The 17,481-nt window shown below is 43.1% G+C and overlaps 1 protein-coding gene across 6 annotated transcripts in view; it reads right to left on the bottom strand.

The window, feature by feature from the left end:
• MAP3K15 (mitogen-activated protein kinase kinase kinase 15) overlaps window positions 1-17,481 on the bottom strand; it is a 266,385-nt gene that overhangs the window by 91,779 nt on the left and 157,125 nt on the right. For all 6 annotated transcript variants that reach the window (XM_088451616.1, XM_088451618.1, XM_088451617.1 and 3 more), the window contains 4 exons: window positions 9,047-9,159; window positions 6,810-6,969; window positions 5,055-5,205; window positions 3,790-3,897 (listed from right to left, as the gene is read on the bottom strand). In XM_088451616.1, coding sequence (XP_088307742.1) covers window positions 3,790-3,897; window positions 5,055-5,205; window positions 6,810-6,969; window positions 9,047-9,159 — 532 coding nt within the window. The remainder of the gene's footprint in view (window positions 1-3,789; window positions 3,898-5,054; window positions 5,206-6,809; window positions 6,970-9,046; window positions 9,160-17,481) is intronic.

The raw sequence follows: 17,481 nt of genomic DNA, 5'->3' as shown, positions 1-17,481 counted from the left end.
TTTGTGAACTTCTGTCAGTGCTTCCGTACCCAGCGTGAACACTTTTTCCTGTACCCCAGTAGCTCATGAACAATGTTGTGCACAGTACACACTGAGATGTTAATTTTGTCAGCAATATCACTAACTCGAATGCGTCTGTGCTCCTGAATCAGACCTTCAATGCGAAGCAGATTGTCATCTCTGATGGACGTGCTTCGCCGGTCATATCGCTGTTCATCTTGAACGTCTGTTAACAAAGGCAGTGCACCAAACCCAAACCAATATCCGTGACATGACCATATCACCGTACACCTCAACAAGTTGGCAATGAATTTCAGTTGCTGATGTGCCCTTTAGATGCAAAAATTTGATCACACTATGCACCTCAATGTTCACTGCTCCGCCATCTTACAACTGATGTTAGTACTGTATGACTGATATGAGGTGCAGTCTAATGGCCATGAGGGGAAGCTGTCGTCTATCTGCTCTGGCAATAACATAGAAAACATTACACTGTGAGTGGTCTCCCTTAATTATTGAACTACCCTCGTACAAAAAAACTCCCCAGGATTTAAAAGCAAAAAACGGTGAAACTGCACCTTTATATTTTGTGCAGAGTGCATATTTTGTGTACTTGCCATAAATAGTGGATACAGGGAGACTTATCAAATCTTGGAGGCCGTATAAAGGGCCGTATTCAATTAGAAGCGAAAAGTCGAGATCCGCAAAAAAGTATCGCCGATTGTGACTTTTTGCCAGGCGGAAACTTATCTCTGTATTCAATTCCATCTGCTTTTCGCATACGCGGAAAATCAATGCAATGTAATAGGCAAAAAAGATTCGCCTCTGAATAGCAGGAGAAAAGAAGTGCACATTTTTTATTTTGGGGTGCAAAGGTGGGGAAACCTCTCATAACCCTTGGGACAGCCCCCCAAAGGACAACTGCGTCAAAAAATCCAGGAAATAACTTAAGAACACCCCAAACAAGTACTTTGAATTTTGGGGCGAAAATGCACAAAGTGGGGGGACAACTTCTCAAACTAGCGAAATAAGGTTCTGGGGGTGGTCTAAGAAGGGGTCAAGTGTTTTTGGGATTGCAGATGCTTTTATGAGGGACGATTTTCACTTTTATTAAAACTACACTTTAGAAAAATGAAAAGATGCTTGCACCCATTTTCAGGTACCCCAAATTTGCCAGGACTTCTTATTTTCTACCCAAAATACTGCTTTATGCCATTCTTCACCACTTGTGCAAATACGCTAATTAGAGGCAATTATGCAAACTTAAGTACCCCAAACAGTTTTATTAGGACTAAACGGGCACTACTACATTGATCCCCAATGTTTCTGCATCTGTTTGGGGGGTTCAGTCTGATTCCCAGATTCTGACACCACTTTTCACCTGTTCTGACTTTGCGTGTCACCATTTTCGCGTCTTTTGGAATTGAATAGGGCAAATAGTGGGTACGCGCACAATAAGTTTCCACGGCTAAAATACGCGATGTAGGCGAAAAGTCCGGCATGCAAAACTCTATCGCGTACGTGAAACTAATTGAATTTGGCCCAAAGTGGAGAAGTTGCCCATGGCAAGCAATCAACTTGTAATTTTGCAGGTTGTGCTAGATAAATGACAGCTAGAATATGGGCCCTCATTCAGAGCCGTACGCTCTGAGCAGAGCGCACGCTCTGAATGAGGGCCGGGCTCCATTTTCATGTAGATGTCCTCCTGGACGCTCGTATAGTTGTGGGTCACCACCCACAGGCTATACGAGCGTGCATTTTGATGACCATCGAAATTGCGAGCCGGAGCCTGCGGTTGAGGTTTTCAACCGCAAGCTCCGGAGTGATTTTGGCTCTATCAGAGCCAAAATCACTCCCACTGACATCACTAGTGACATCACTAGTGACATCACTAGTGACATCACTAGTGATGTCAGTGGGCCGGCTTCTGACGGGAGGCGTTCCCGTGGGAACGCCCCCGTCAGGGAGGCACGCCCCCGGCACGCCCACCAAAGGGGGCGTGCTGTCAATCAACATTGACAGCACGCCCCCTTTGATCGGACACAACGAGCGAAGGAAAGTCCTTCGCTCGTCGTGTCTGGCGCATGCGCACGACGGAGCTCCCTCCGTCGTGCGCATGCTCAGTGCAGACCATCGACCCACTTGCGAGCGGACAGCCGCTCGCGAGTGGGTCTGAATCAGGCCCATGATTTGTTGCTATGGCAACTAAAATTCTCCAATCTCCCTCTCAAGTTATCTGACTGTAGATGAAGCCATGTGAAAAATCACTGAAATGTGTACTTAGGGCCTGATTCAGACCCGTTCAATAGATGCGATCACTCACATCCAGCGTATGCAAATTTCTCAAAGTGACATCATGGGAAGCGAGTGCTCACTAAGGCATAAGTACACCCACTTTAGCTGTGCGAGCGATCGCTCTGTTAATGCAGACACCCACTAGCGTATGTAGAGATGCCCACTAGCGCACGTCATCTCCAGGAACTGTATTAAAACATTGGTACATCGAGCACCATCGGTAGTGAACCTTACCCTGCAGCAAGCACTGCGAGGGCTTCAGTGTAAAAAACAGGCATGTGACGTGTACTATGACGCTGCCTGTTAATTATGCACGCCTTAAAAACAGCGTTGAAACACCCAGGCATGTCTGCTTTCGCACCTCCTCTCCCCCGTTATTAGTGTCCTGCCCCTGTTACCACCCACAACTGGCCTCTCCTGTCACTCATTGCACTGGGCAGTCTTTGCTAAACGAGCAACCGGCCTGCGATCGCACAGAGTAGTTCGCACAAGCGCAGAACGAAGCGTGCGCATTCGCAAAACATTGGTCCGCTTGCGAGCGCACAGCGCTAGCGAACGGATCTGAATCAGGCCCTTTGTCGTTTCTTTAATAAAACATATATATATAGCAAAAGGCTACCAAAGACTGAACATATTCTGTGTGTTTAACACAAATAGAAAAGTTGGGGAAGATGTATGTGGTATGGATCGTGCTGCAATAGTTCTACCTGCTTCACCTCTTTACCAAGGCAAAGCCGGAAGCAGTGCCAGAGTGTGAAGAATTCTCCCTTGGCTATCCCTGCCAGACCCAACAGAGCATCAGCCTAGTGCTGATGCGATGTGTCTCACCTCCCAGCCCGCTCCAGTGGGGATGTGCGAGACCTCACGTGCAGCACAGAGCCCTTCAGCCGCCGCAGCCAGGGACAGAGCTGTCACTGCTGTGGTGGGGCAAAGACAGCTGCAGCTGTCGAAAGCGATAGCTGTAGCTGTCGAAACCGATAGCTGCAGCTGTCGAAACGATCAGTGCCACTGACCGTTCACACAGTGGCTGGCACAGCGCCAATGTCATTTAATACCCAACCTCACAATAATACATGGGGAGAAGAAGTATCACCACTAAACCCCATACTTCTCCCCCTTGATCTGTTAACTCATATGTAAAACACCCTTTGTCATAAATCGGTTAAAGGGAATGTGACCATTACATAAATGTTAAAAGATGCCGCTGGCCCTCTTAGTTTCACTCCTCCTGTGCCCAGATACTATACAGCAATGTCCTAACAAGTGACGTAATTTCTAAACACATGAAGCTGTGCATAAAAGATACACAGGTCTAGAAAACTCCTTTCTCTAATGCAGTACAGTATGTACATGAACAGTGCATCATTTCTATTATTATCATGAGACTGTCAGGGATAAGTCTTGAAGGTCCCATATTGTCCTCAGGCCTCCAGATGGATAGCTCTGAATATATTTAAAATATGAAAATCTCAGTTTTACTGTTAGAGTTCTTACCATTTCCACAGGAGAGACATGCCATAGCGAAACTGTCCTCTCATCAGCCTCTTTGTTTATTGAGACATACGAGGGCTGATAAACCTTTGTTGGCTCCAATACAAGAACCTAGAAACATAATTCCTTTTTACTTGTGTGTTTTCCAAATGGTAATAACAATAAATATGTTTTATTTATAATGAAGTCTGGTATCATCTCCTATGACAATGTCAGCCTCTAATGCATGTCTCCAAAGACTATTGCCATACAGTAAATAGAAGAGCTTTAAAATAGACTTTGATATTGAGTTTTGTGATTTATTTTTTTTCCTGAAAAACCAGAGAGACAGATATAAAAGACAGAGACCCCCGTTCCAACCTCCTAGCCAGAAGAAAAACTCCTATGTGAGAAATTCACCTCCAATGACAAAAGATTCACAAGGAGGCTGTTGTAATACCATCACCACCACTGAATGGTGGTCTCTCATGCCCTGCAAGCAAGTCATCCCTTCCATTAAGAGCAGAGCCAGCTCGAGGCATGTTCGACCAGTGCGGTCGAACAGGTGTTCCACCCCATAGAGAGCGCACCCCTCCCAACCATTCCCGATTTCAGCGGGACAGTCCTGTTTTTCGGGCACTGTTCCACCAGCGGGGCAAAGTGTCCCGTGGGTGGACGGATGTTTGGGCACATAGTGCTGGGCTTGCCCCCAAATAATGTACTTTAGGCGCATGGCTTATGCTAATTAGACCATGCCTCAAATTTCAGTCGCATGCGGCTAAGGGATGACATGTCCCAGTCCCGCACAGGGCGTTGCTCATCCTGGAGCTGGCCCTAAGTAAGAGTGACAACCTCTACTGGAAAAACTCCCCACAAAGAGCAGAAATCGAATCCTTAGGGCCTGATTCAGAGACGGCAATGCAATCGCAACTGCATTCGCTCACGAATCGCAGTTGCTAACGCCTTACAAAGTACAGCCGAGCATAGGGATGCCCACTGTTGCCCTCTCATATGCGTCCAATGACGTACAACAACATAAACATAGGTACTATTGACACATACATCGGGCAGTCACACAGCATGTAAGTCAAGTCTGACCTGCCTCAAACACTGCGGCTCTCGTGGCATGGAGAGTGGTCTCATGCTACACAGGAGAACGCAATGGCTAATTTATGCACGCCCACAAAGCTGCATTTAAACAGTCAGAAACTACCCCAAACACTGACTAGCTGTCTCTCACGAACATAATCGCAATGCAATTGCATTAAAGATACTGTATAAATATATACCGGAAATCTCAAGCCATTTGTAGACTCTTTTGTTGCCTCGACAATTATGTCCATCCAAAAATTCAGTCTCTCTTGCCTCGGGGAGTGTTCGGTGTTGAGTTTCTTGAATTGCTGAATTAGAAGCAAGTTTTGTACAACTGATCTTAAGTACCTGGAACATAAAGGAAACATAATCCAATTTAGATTAGTTTCATAATGATACTTACCATGTTGACTATAACAGGAGGGACAATATATATTTATGGCATAGATGAAGCCGTATAATGTTCTTTGAATATGTGGTGATTACAGCTTTTAAAACATATTTAACTTTCACATATATCATGCTATACAAAATTTTTATAATGTATAAACCAAAAGCAAAAATAAATACAGAAAAACAGCAGCTACATATAATTTAAAACTTGACATTGCATGAAGCCAGGAAAATTACATGGAATAATAGGCAATAATTATATAAGCGAGATGTAGTCAGGATCCCGACGGTCAGAATGCAGAAGGTTACAATACTGACAGCAGCATTCTGATGGTCACAATCCCGACAGACTCCGATGGAGAGTGTTAGGGTTAGGCACTAGGGGGAGGATTGGAGTTAAGCTGGGTATACACCATACGATGTGTACCCAATGCGATATTGTGAGTGTTGAGACCGGGCGGGGGTACCGGCATCGGCAAGTGTATACACACTTGCCGAATCTGGCAGCGACGGTTGGGGACATGCTGCACTTTGCCGCATGGCCCCCGCTGACTGTATCGCCCGTCGGACCTGCATGCAGGTCCAACGGCCGATATTGTTGATGAAGTGTGGGTGCGCGCATCGTCAGCAACTTAAGGTACACACTGGCCGATGTGCCTGATATGTCGTATGATCCACCGGATCGGACAACATATGGTCTAGTGTGTACCTCTGCATTTAGGCTGCGGGAGGGAACGGTTAGGGTTAGGCTGCGGGAGGGAACGGTTAGGGCTAGGCTGCGTGAAGGGACAGTTAGGAAGGGCTGCTGGAGGGGACGGTTAGGGTTAGGCACTAGGGGAGGGTTACAGTTAGACTGCGGGACGGGATGGTTAGGGTTAGGATTGGGGTTAGAATACTTACCAAAATCTGTCGGCATTGTGACCATCGGGATCCCGTACCCAACCCATGAAAGGGAATATTATAGACATACAGAGGTGATGTTTATGAAGTAACATTCAGTGAGTAGGAACCAATTAACTCCCAAGTCCTCAATTAATAGAACCGTAGCGGTGGGAGAAGAGAAGACAATGTACAGACTACTGTGACATAAAAGTGTTTTTTAGATTCACTGCAAGGGATCATACAATTTGGTGGTCTAAAATTTTAAAACTGTTTTTTAGAAATCTGTGAAAGAAATTTGATCGCCAAATAAAAAGGCAGATGTTTGTTTTCGGAACCACCGTTAATTAACTGGCTCCCCTGGTAGAAGCTAACAGACTGCAAACAGATAAAGAAGGTTCCAGCTTTGTGGAACTTGACATAGGTGGTAGACAAATCTTCTATAGATGGGAGGTGTGAAGTGAATGAGGCACCTGACTGGACAATAGTATCATCCATAGCTGAGTGAATAACCTGAAAGACAACTATCATCCAGCACGGAAAGCTGTCTTCTGGCATGGTTCTGCTGCGGCTATTAGGAAAAGGTGGGTGGTTGTTGAAGTGCTACACTAGGAAGAAAACTATTAAAGAGTGGGGCTTGTGTAATGGCCTTAAGGCTCCTAACTTTATTAACTTCTTACCAAACTGGAGGCTTGAGCTTGAAAAGGCGCTCGGCAGCCTGTACAGCTTTTCCAATATCGCTGGCCAGCATGCTCACAATGAAGAACTGACCCACATCCCAGTAGTTGTTCATTTTTTCCAAACTGCCCTTCCTTCCCAGCAGACTGTTCAGGCGAACACCTTTAATAGCACATCTTTGAAGTTAAAACCCACAATACAGGTATACAGATTGCATATAGTAAAATGTGGAGCATCTGCTGTCTGGGGTGGTAACTGAAGAGCTGCCCTTCTCATCCATTACATGTACTACCTAGTTTAAATACACTAATAAAGACAATTATTCACTACTATAATTAATAAATCAACCACTAAAGTAAACACCACTAATTTGGATTAAATACTCAAACAGTATAATTCATTTTAGCAAATAATTTTTAACGTTTTTCGGTCACTTATATTTTTCAACCTTTTGTTTGCTTTATTACAGTAGAAACCCTGCATGTACAGTAGCTCACTCCTAATGATCATCTTCAATAAGTGATAAGATATTAAGAAATGAACAGAAGCTTAGGAGTACACACATCATACAGAAAAAGAAAACTGGCGATGTATATGGTCTTGCTAGGGCATTAATTCACTGTATAAAGTACGGATGTTGTAAAACTACACATCCCAGCATGCCCTGCCGCAGTTTTGCTATTTGGCCATGATAAAAATGGTGCAATGCATGCTGGGATTTGTAGTTCAACAAAAGCTGGAGGGCCGCGTATTGCACACATTAATACTTCTGTACAGAAAGACACTGCATACATACATACTACATGCAAGTAGTCACTTTGTTGTGATTAACATTAATTGACCAAGAAGCATCAGCATCATGCACAGATGAGGACATTGATTTGTGATTTGTATGAACCTGGATGCACTCCTGCATCACTAGTGAAGAGCAGATAATAAATAATCAAATCAAATCAATTATTTCAAATGGCATAAGTAACATTTGGTGAATAAAATGCCTTGGTCAAAATAAATGTCAAATAACTAATAAACAATTTTTAAATAACAAATAGTTGTAGCCATGAATGTAAAATGATTTCAACTTCTGTACTGAGTGTTCTATGCTCTTCACCAGATTTCAGCAGAATACCATATCTGCAAGCAGGGCCGAAACTATGGTGGTGCGACCTGTGCCATGGCAGGGAAGGGGGCACTGTTTGGGCCTGTCAATTTTCCTGTTTATTATCATTCTCACTTGTAGCTTCCGCATTTTTTATCCCCAGCATCTCCTGGCCTCCCCTATCTCTTCCCTGGCCCTTCCCCATGAGGCCATGGCCCTATTTCAGATGCACTATCTTATATCCCTATTTATTTCCAGCATCTGGTGGCCTCCTATATCTCTTCCCTGGCCCTTCCCCATGAGGCCATGGCCCTTTTTCAGGTGCACTATCTTATGTCACTATTTATCCCCAGCATCTCCTGGCCTCCCCTATCTCTTCCATGGCCCTTCCCCATGAGGCCATGGCCCTTTTTCAGGTGCATTATCTTATGTCACAATTTATCCCCAGCATCTACTGGCCTCCCCTATCTCTTCCCTGGCCCTTCCCCATGAGGCCATGGCCCTATTTCAGGTGCACTATCTTATATCCCTATTTATCTCCAGCATCTGGTGGCCTCCTCTATCTCTTCCCTGGCCCTTCCCCATGAGGCCATGGCCCTTTTTCAGGTGCACTATCTTATGTCACTATTTATCCCCAGCATCTCCTGGCCTCCCCTATCTCTTCCATGGCCCTTCCCCATGAGGCTATGGCCCTTTTTCAGGTGCATTATCTTATGTCACTATTTATCCCCAGCATCTACTGGCCTCCCCTATCTCTTCCCTGGCCCTTCCCCATGAGGCCGTCTTACTTTTTCAGGCGCACTATCTTATGTCACTATTTATCCCCAGCATCTCCTGGCCTCCTCTCTCTTCCCTGGCCCTTCCCCATGAGGCCATGGCCCTTTTTCAGGCGCACTATCTTATGTCACTATTTATCCCCGCCATCTCCTGGCCTCCCCTATCTCTTCCCTGGCCCTTCCCCATGAGACCATGGTCCTTTTTCAGGTGCACTATCTTATGTCCCTATTTAAAAAACGGAGGGGTGGGGCAATGCTCTTTCTGGCACAGGGCACCAAAAAGTCTAATTACGGCTCTGTCTGCAAGTCCACAATAAAGGTAATAAGCCATTCATTCCTGCTCTTTGTATCTCCCAATATTTACCTATTTTCCGGAGTTCTATAGATGTCTCAAACTGCTGCCCAGCAACAATAAGTAAAACAGCAAGGTTAATTCCTGAATACAAGGATGGCTGGAGCTCAAAGCCTTTACGATACCTGATAGAAATAATGTTCTTATTCAGTAGTTTTATCTTAACATGTATTAAATGACATTAAATGTTCACATATTGCAAAATACATTATTTAGGTGTTAAACAAATATGTTTATATTTTATAGCTGCAAATAACGTCGCATTTACGTCGAATTTGCTGTATTGTCATTCTTTTTATGCAACAATGTAAAATAAAATCCATGTTATAATATAAGGTTTCACAATATTTGATGTGCATATAGTGTTATGACATCTGGGTTGTGGAGTCGGTAGATGTGATTCCTGCTTCAAACTAAAAACTTAAAAATATCAGTGATCGCAGTAATGCATGTATAGATGTTTATGACTCCTTACTGCCCAGGCACTTCTCCAGATCAGTCTCATGCATCTCTGAACATATGATTATGGCCATAATCTTGCAGAAAAGAAATGCTAAACAGCAGGAGAAAGCCAATAAAGTAGAGGTGGGCAATAAGCGTGCCCTCCCCCCAGATGTTGTAGAACTACACATCACTGCATGCCCTGCAACAGTTTTGCTATTTGGCCATGCTAGAACTTGCAAGGCATGCTGGGTTTTGTAGTTTAACAACAGTTGGAGGGCTGCTTTTTGCCCATCCCTGCAATAAAGTGAGTTGACCAAGAAAGAAAAAACAAAGACCAGCACAGTAGTGTTTGTTCTCTGTTGTGAAAATAAAGTTTTGTTCAAAAGAAAGAAAAACTAGTTGCATAGTGAAGTGAAGTCCAGACTGATCTATGCGAGTGTAAGGAAGTAACACATAATATGATACTAATAATGTTGCTAGTGTTTCATTACCGGCCATAGACAGGAGAGGAGTTGGTACAGCTTTGGTGAAGATTAGCAGCATTGTGCATTAATGAATACTGACAGTGAAATCATGTATTGCATTTATTTAATTATATGTAATTTACTGTACAGTAACTAATAAGTAAAGAATTAATTACTTGTTGACAGAAGTAGTCACCTGCATTATTTCTTTCTTAATATTTTAAAGACTAGGGCCCTCATTCAGAGCCACTCGCTATTTGTGGTCGTTCATTCTAAAACAAGGGGTGGCTATTCAAATGAACCGTTCGCTGTTTGCGGTCTGTTCACGCCTCTAGGTCTGAACGAGCGAACAAAACTTGCGGTCGTTTTTTGGAAAAATACGCCCCCTGGCCGCTCGCATCCTACGTCATGTCCGCTATTTATTAGATTAATCGAGTACATCGACAAGGTTATGAACTGCTCGCTATTCTTGTGGTTGGTTTTTGCTACCACAATTTTGCGAGCAGTTCTGGCTATAAAAGAACCCAGTGATGTGGTCAATGACGCTGCTGTTTTAAATATGCACACCCATAAAACGCCCGTTTTGACCTTTAAGCACGCCTGCGATCGGATCTCCACTCCCTGTTTTCAAGCACCTTCCCCTGTTACCACCCACATACGCCTCTTTCTGTCACTCAAATTATCAGGCATTCGCTATTTTGCGAGCACATGAATTTCGGCCGCACTGAGTGGTTCGCGCATGCGTATTACGATCCGTACGCATGCGCAGTTGGGCAAACATCGCTCGGAGCGAACGAGCAGCCACTTGCGTCCGGCTCTGAATCAGGGCCTATATTTGTTCAAGATAATATATTAAGCCATTATAATTACCCTAAAACTAGACTGGAAAAATGACACCATGCTGCCGTCACCCATTATACTGCAATGTAATTAACCTATTCTGCTGTGCATGTATTCTTCTATTATCTTATTACCTAAACTATTTGAACCTTAATGAAATGCATTGCACAGATTTTATTACCCTAAGGTTCAAATTGTAGTCAAGAAAGAATGCATGTAAAATATACATTTGCCATTTATGAAGGAGGTGTAGTCAAAGTTGGAGACGTGAAGTTGTAAAATAGACGAGTCAAAGATGAAAGTTTCACGTACTGACTCCACAGCTCTGGTTGCAATGCTAGAGGGGAAAATCATTTTCTTTTTGCATGCTGTCAAAGTGCTGCCTGCTTCTGAATGTATGGTAGAGCTGCCTTCACTTACTTCTGTTTACACCTCGTCATTTGTGATCAGAAGAAACCCTGGGCCTGATTCAGACCCGCTCGCGAGCGCTGAGTGCTCACAAGCTGGTCGATGTTGGCCCAATGCGCATGCACACGACGGAGCAGACTCCGTCGTTCGCATGCGCGAAACCCGGATAGCGACGGGCAAACCGTCGCTCCGGGTCTCGTACCAAAGGGGGTGTGCTGTCGATGGTGAGTGACAGCACGCCCCCTTTGGTGGGCATGCCGGGGGCGTGGCTGCCCAGACGGAGGCGTTCCCATGGGAACGCCTACCGTCTGGGGCCGGCTCCACTGACATCACAAGTGATGTCAGTGGGAGTGCTCTTGGCTCTGATAGAGCCGAAAGCACTCCAGGGCTTGCGGCAACGATACCCTACCACAAGGGTCTCGTCGCAAGCCCGATGGTCGCGGTGGTCTTGACCATCGCGACCATCTTCCTGGCCGCTCGCTATAGCTGTGGGTGGTCACCCACAGCTATACGAGCGGCCAGGAGACCGCTCTAAAAATTAAGAAGGACGGCCCAGATTCAGAGCGAGCGCTCTGTCAGAGCGTCCGGCTCTGAATCAGGGCCACTGTTCTAATTTCCAGTCGATGTCTGCAACTAAGCTAATTTATTAGCTTTCTATACTTTCAGCACAAGCTAAATCTGTTGCACATTTTAGTCATTCATTCCTCCATATTTAAATTAAAGAAATAAAACGGGAACATTTTAAATATAATGACTAACAAGGGGTGTGATCTTGCACCAATAAATTTGTACATATATTTCTATTTCAGAGAAATTCTATCTTGTTTATTATCCAAGACCCATAAACTTCACATCTATTATTCTGGTTTTATAGTATATGTGAAGGTGCTACCTGATAATCCTATAGTTATCATATATTGACAAAACAGAAGAAAGATAAGATTTTGTCTGGTGCACTGATAGGGTCAAAATGTCATGATATCCAGTTATTTCTCTGAGTTAATGTTAAAACATAACCTTTATTTTTATGTTTCTTAAAATAATAATAGCTAGTTCCAAAAGTTGAGGCGAAATATAATTAAAATAAAGAAATATAAGTAAAGTGTGTATATAATCAGGTGCATAAATATTGGTACATTGACAGAATTGTCATATTTTAGCCTCTATTCACCACCACAATGGCTTTGAAATGAAACAAACAAGATGTGCTTTAACTGCAGACTTTCAGATTTAATTTGAGGGTAATTACATCCAAATCAGGTGAACGGTGTAGGAATTACAACGGTTTCTATATGTGCCTCCCACTTTTTAAGGGGCCAAAAGTAATGGGACAAACTAAATTCTAAATTTAACTTTCACTTTTTAATATTTTGTTGCAAATCCTTTGCAGGCAATTACAGCCTGAAGTCTGGAACGCATAGACATCACCAGACGCTGGGTTTCATCCCTGGTGATGCTCTGCCAGGCCTCTACTGCAAATGTCTTCAGTTCCTGCTTGTTCTTGGGGCATTTTCCCTTCAGTTTTGTCTTCATCAAGTGAAATGCATGCTCAATCGGATTCAGGTCAGGGGATTGACTTGGCCATTGCATAACATTCCACTTTTTAGCCTTAAAAAACTCTTTGGTTGCTTTTGCAGTATGCTGCGGGTCATTGTCCATCTGCACTGTGAAGCGACGTCCAATGAGTTCTGAAGCATTTGACTGAATATGATGTCGAAGCTGGATAATTGGATGAGACAAGATCGGTTTAAAATTGGATCGCAGTGATGCCATCTTGCGACTGGCCATCTTGGAAATGAGATCGCAAAAATACGCCATTTTTGAATGGCCGCCTAAGCACCATTTAGATAAACTCACACTTTAGTACATGTGGCGATATTACTATTAGCATCATGCGATTGCACCTTTCACCATTTCTCATACACACATTAATATGCACAATTGCGCTGTTAACTAGTCGCATATTAGCGAATGCATAAGATCCTGTATGAAAACGCTGAATATTAGCTCCATGCACACGCATCTGCTCCAAGTTAACTAGCGTCTTTACATCAAACCCCACATACTCACACATTACATATTCACTTACAAGGTTCCATAAGCTTTAAGGTATAAGATTCAAGTATGCACATTTATTATAATGGCTAGGAAATAACGATTATTTCGTAACTAAGGTTTTTAACATTATAAGTAAGCCATGTTTGGTATTGTACTGATGCGTACTCTCTCAACAGTATTCCAGTAATATTGATGGAGAGATCGCAACATGCATTCTCAACTTATGGACCGCAGAGACTTCAAGCAACAAAATGTACATTATATGAACAACTGTTAGGATTTGCATGAGGCGGGAAACCAGAGACCACCAGTTGTTAGAGGCTGGATTGTGTCTATTTGAACCAACCTGTTAAATGCCTTGTAACATATGCCCTCTCCTTTAGGACCAATGGTATTAGCAACAAACTTCTCTATTGTGTTGTTTATTCCTGGGGGGTATAAATATGTGTGCTCTGACCCTGGGTTCCTAGTCTTCGTGCTGAATGTTGATAGACGGGGCTTTCTTGCTGATGCCTACATATGGACCAGAGAGCGCTGCATATGTATAATTGTACTTGGGTCTGTATAATTTCTTTGCGCTAAGATTATATGAGGATCATAGCGTGTAACTGCTGTACTTTTACTTGAATAATACTTTGTGCTTTGGAACCACAGGTTCTAGGTCTGGAGTCTTTATTTACTGTATGACTGCATACGCAAAATAGCGTCACCCTTAGAGGTTTATAGGAAGGTTATTAGAAGGTATAGGCAGGGGTATTTATAAGGTTCAAAGGCAGTATCGTTAATGAGCATATAATATTGCCCGAATCACTTCAGAATTCATTCTGCTGCTTTTGTCAGCAGTCATATCATCAATAAATACAAGGGAACCAGTTCCATTGGCAGCCATACATGCCCACACCATGACACTACCACCTCCATGCTTCACTGATGAGGTGGTATGTTTTGGATCATGAGCAGGTCCTTTCCTTCTCCATACTCTTCTCTTCCCATCACTCTGGTACAAGTTGATCTTTGTCTCATCTGTCCATAGGATGTTGTTCCAGAACTGTAATGGCTTTTTTAGATGTTGTTTGGCAAACTCTGCCACAGATGGCCTCGTCACCACTTATCCTCTTACTCTATACCAGGGTAGTGTCTAGACACTACCCTGGTATAGAGTAAGAGGATAAGTCATCAACCACAACGAATAGAAGTGTCGAAGCTCAAAGATACCTTTATTGGCTTATGAATTTATGATCAGTGTGAGTTGGGGTACGCCCGCCTTTTTTATACTACACCATTTGCATGGGTGAACTTCACTATTGGTATGCTGCACAGTGGTGACGAGGCCATCTGATTTAAAGATACCTTTATATGTGGAAGTCATAGTTTTTGAACGTGAGTGCGGTACGATCATCCTTTCTGTTCATATTCAGAGGAAGAAATCACCACTTATTTGTGTTATTTGAGAGACTTTTTACGAATTACTACACTATATAATTTTCTTCTTGTTTGTTCTCTTTTTCCATTTTCGGCGAGATTCCATACAAGAAGAACTACAACTGCATCCATCACATTGAACATCCCCTTTGGGCAGTAAGACTATATTCATAGAATTGTATTGGTTTCTTTGCTGTATGGTGTGTGCTACTTTATAAGGAGTGCGCAGAGTTTTAGGGTTGCCCACTCTTTTTGGTTTGTTTCACAGATAGTTATTCACACTTTAATATAAGTTTTTCAACTTTTCACTAGAGCACCTAAACAATACATTTTACAATATTAAACACATTTAATAGATTAAGAGGATACAATTATATTAAAATATGAGATTCAGGAATATATTAGATCAAAAAGATCATAATAATAATAATTCCATCTCATAATTATTATTTTTTATATGTATATGTAAACCCGGGCTTTTGGGGGGATTGTTTGTGTTGGGAGAAAATGTGATGCTGCTAGTGACTTTAACAGACAAACCGAGACAGTTAACAGACAACCAACCGCATGTATGAGGGGAGATGGTGGATTGTGAGACACGAGTCTGTTAAGCCAGCATAGATCATACACACTCTATAACAAACACTGCAGCACTACAGAAAAGGAATTAAATATAACTATATGAAGGGCGGCTGCTGAACAAGTGTGGAACTAGTGGCTGATCATATTATACATGAGCTGTGAAGGGGTTTGTGATTAAAACATATCTGCAAGTGTATCTTCATTTAGAATTGTTGCAGTTTTGTTGCTAGTAAAAAGCAACAAACACCAGCAGTCTAAGAACACTGGGTCTGATTCAGAGTCGCTCGTAAGCGGCCACTCGTTCGCTCCGAGCGATGTTCGCACAACTGTGCATGCGTACGGCTCGTAATACGCATGCGCGAACCAGTCATTGCGGTCGGAAATTGTGTGCTCGCAAAATAGCGAATGCCTGATAATTTGAGAGACAGGATGAGGCGTTTGTGGGTGGTAACAGGGGAAGGTGCTTGAAAACGGGGAGTGGAGATCCGAACGCAGGCGTGCCAAACGGTCAAAACGGGCGTTTTAAGGGAGTGCATAATTAACAAAGCAGCGTCATCGACCACGTCACTTGGTTGTCTCTTAGCCTGAACTGTTCGCATGATTGCGGTAGGAAAATCCAACCACAAGCACTGCGAGCAGTTCAGACGCCTTTCGATGTACTCGATTAATCAAATAAATAGCGTAGATGACGTAGGATGCGAGCGGCCAGGGGGCGTCTTTACAAAATAGCGAGCGCATATTTAGTTCGCTCGCTCGGACATAGAGGCGTCAACAGACCGCAAAGAGCGAGCGCTCAATTTAAATAGCCGGCCCCTTTTTCTGAACGACCGTTTGCAAATAGCGTCTGGCTCTGAATCAGGCCCACTGATATTAAGGACAGTCATTGTATTCAGTAATAATATATATTCTGACCGCTGGGTGAAAACAACATCATTTGAAAAATATTCATCATACTTACATAATATTGCAGAATTCAAGAGGACATATATTAAAAGTGAAAACAAAAATTGTCCCTTCTATATACTCCTCTTAAAACCAAATAATAATATATTGGAACTACATTGAAAGTACCCAATAACACACTCTCCACACTTTATAAGTATTTTTTTTGGTGCAAGCAAATTGTGATATTAACACAGTGTAGTAATACTGACACTGTGAATACACGTAATAAGCTACACCACATAAGCATCGGGTACTATTAAGTACGTGTAACATACCGGCGCCAGGTGGCATTTTAAATCACTTTAAAACTATTTTCTACATATGTATACACACTTTACTTATATTTCTTTATTTTAATTATATTTTGCCTCAAATTTTGGACCTAGCAATTATTATTTTAAGAAACATAAAAATAAAGGTTATGTTTTAACATTAACTCAGAGAAATAACTGGATATCATGACATTCTGACCCTATCAGTGCACCAGACAAAATCTTATCTTGCTTCTGTTTTTTTCGATTTGAAATATAATGTTAGTGTCCCTGTTGTCCACGCACTGGTAACATCACAATAATACCCCTTTTACACCAGACAAAAACCTGGGTTTTTGCTGGGTCTACCCGGGTCGCAGCTCAGTGTAAAAGGGTCCCTGAAATATAACCCGGGTGAAGTGACCCGGCAATCCAACCCAGGTAACTACCAGGCTATGACCCAGGATGGACCTGGGTAACGGTGCATTGTAAATGGTGCAACCTGGGTTATCCGACCGGGGTCATGCTTAAAATGAGCTGATTGGTGGTTGTGGAGCAGTCACCTCCCACTTTTTATAACCTCACAAGTTTAGCAGGAAAGTCTCAGGTTCAGTGTGAACGGGGCTGACCTGAGAATAACCCAGATCGATGGTGCTGTGTAAATGGTGTCTGACCTGGGTCTGACCTTTGTTGGAACCATGTCTGAAAACCCAGGTCGGACCCGGGTTTTTGGTGAAAGAGGTACTAATAATTCATGACTACAAAAAATGTATTCAGATGCCTCCTCATATAGTATATCTAGCCTCCTTGCGCGTTAAACAGCCCTTCTAGTCGCGCCATGCCGTGGCGTGACTCGGTGGTGCTCATCGTCTTTTTTCGTGCAACTTTTTACCATCAAATTCTTCTTATTCACACAGCAATGTGAATCGGATGCATAAGCAGCTTCTGCTGATTAAAATGATATGCGGTATGCCTATATTCTGTGTGCAACTGTGGGTGCATCTGCATGCGAAATGCTACGTTACAGTGTCAG

This window comes from Taudactylus pleione, unplaced genomic scaffold (assembly GCF_031769625.1).
Source record: "Taudactylus pleione unplaced genomic scaffold, aTauple2 ptg000026l, whole genome shotgun sequence".
NCBI classification, from domain to species: Eukaryota; Metazoa; Chordata; class Amphibia; order Anura; family Myobatrachidae; genus Taudactylus; species Taudactylus pleione.
The sequence above is the reverse complement of the archived record's forward strand: the minus strand, read 5'-3'. Positions and strand labels throughout refer to the sequence as shown.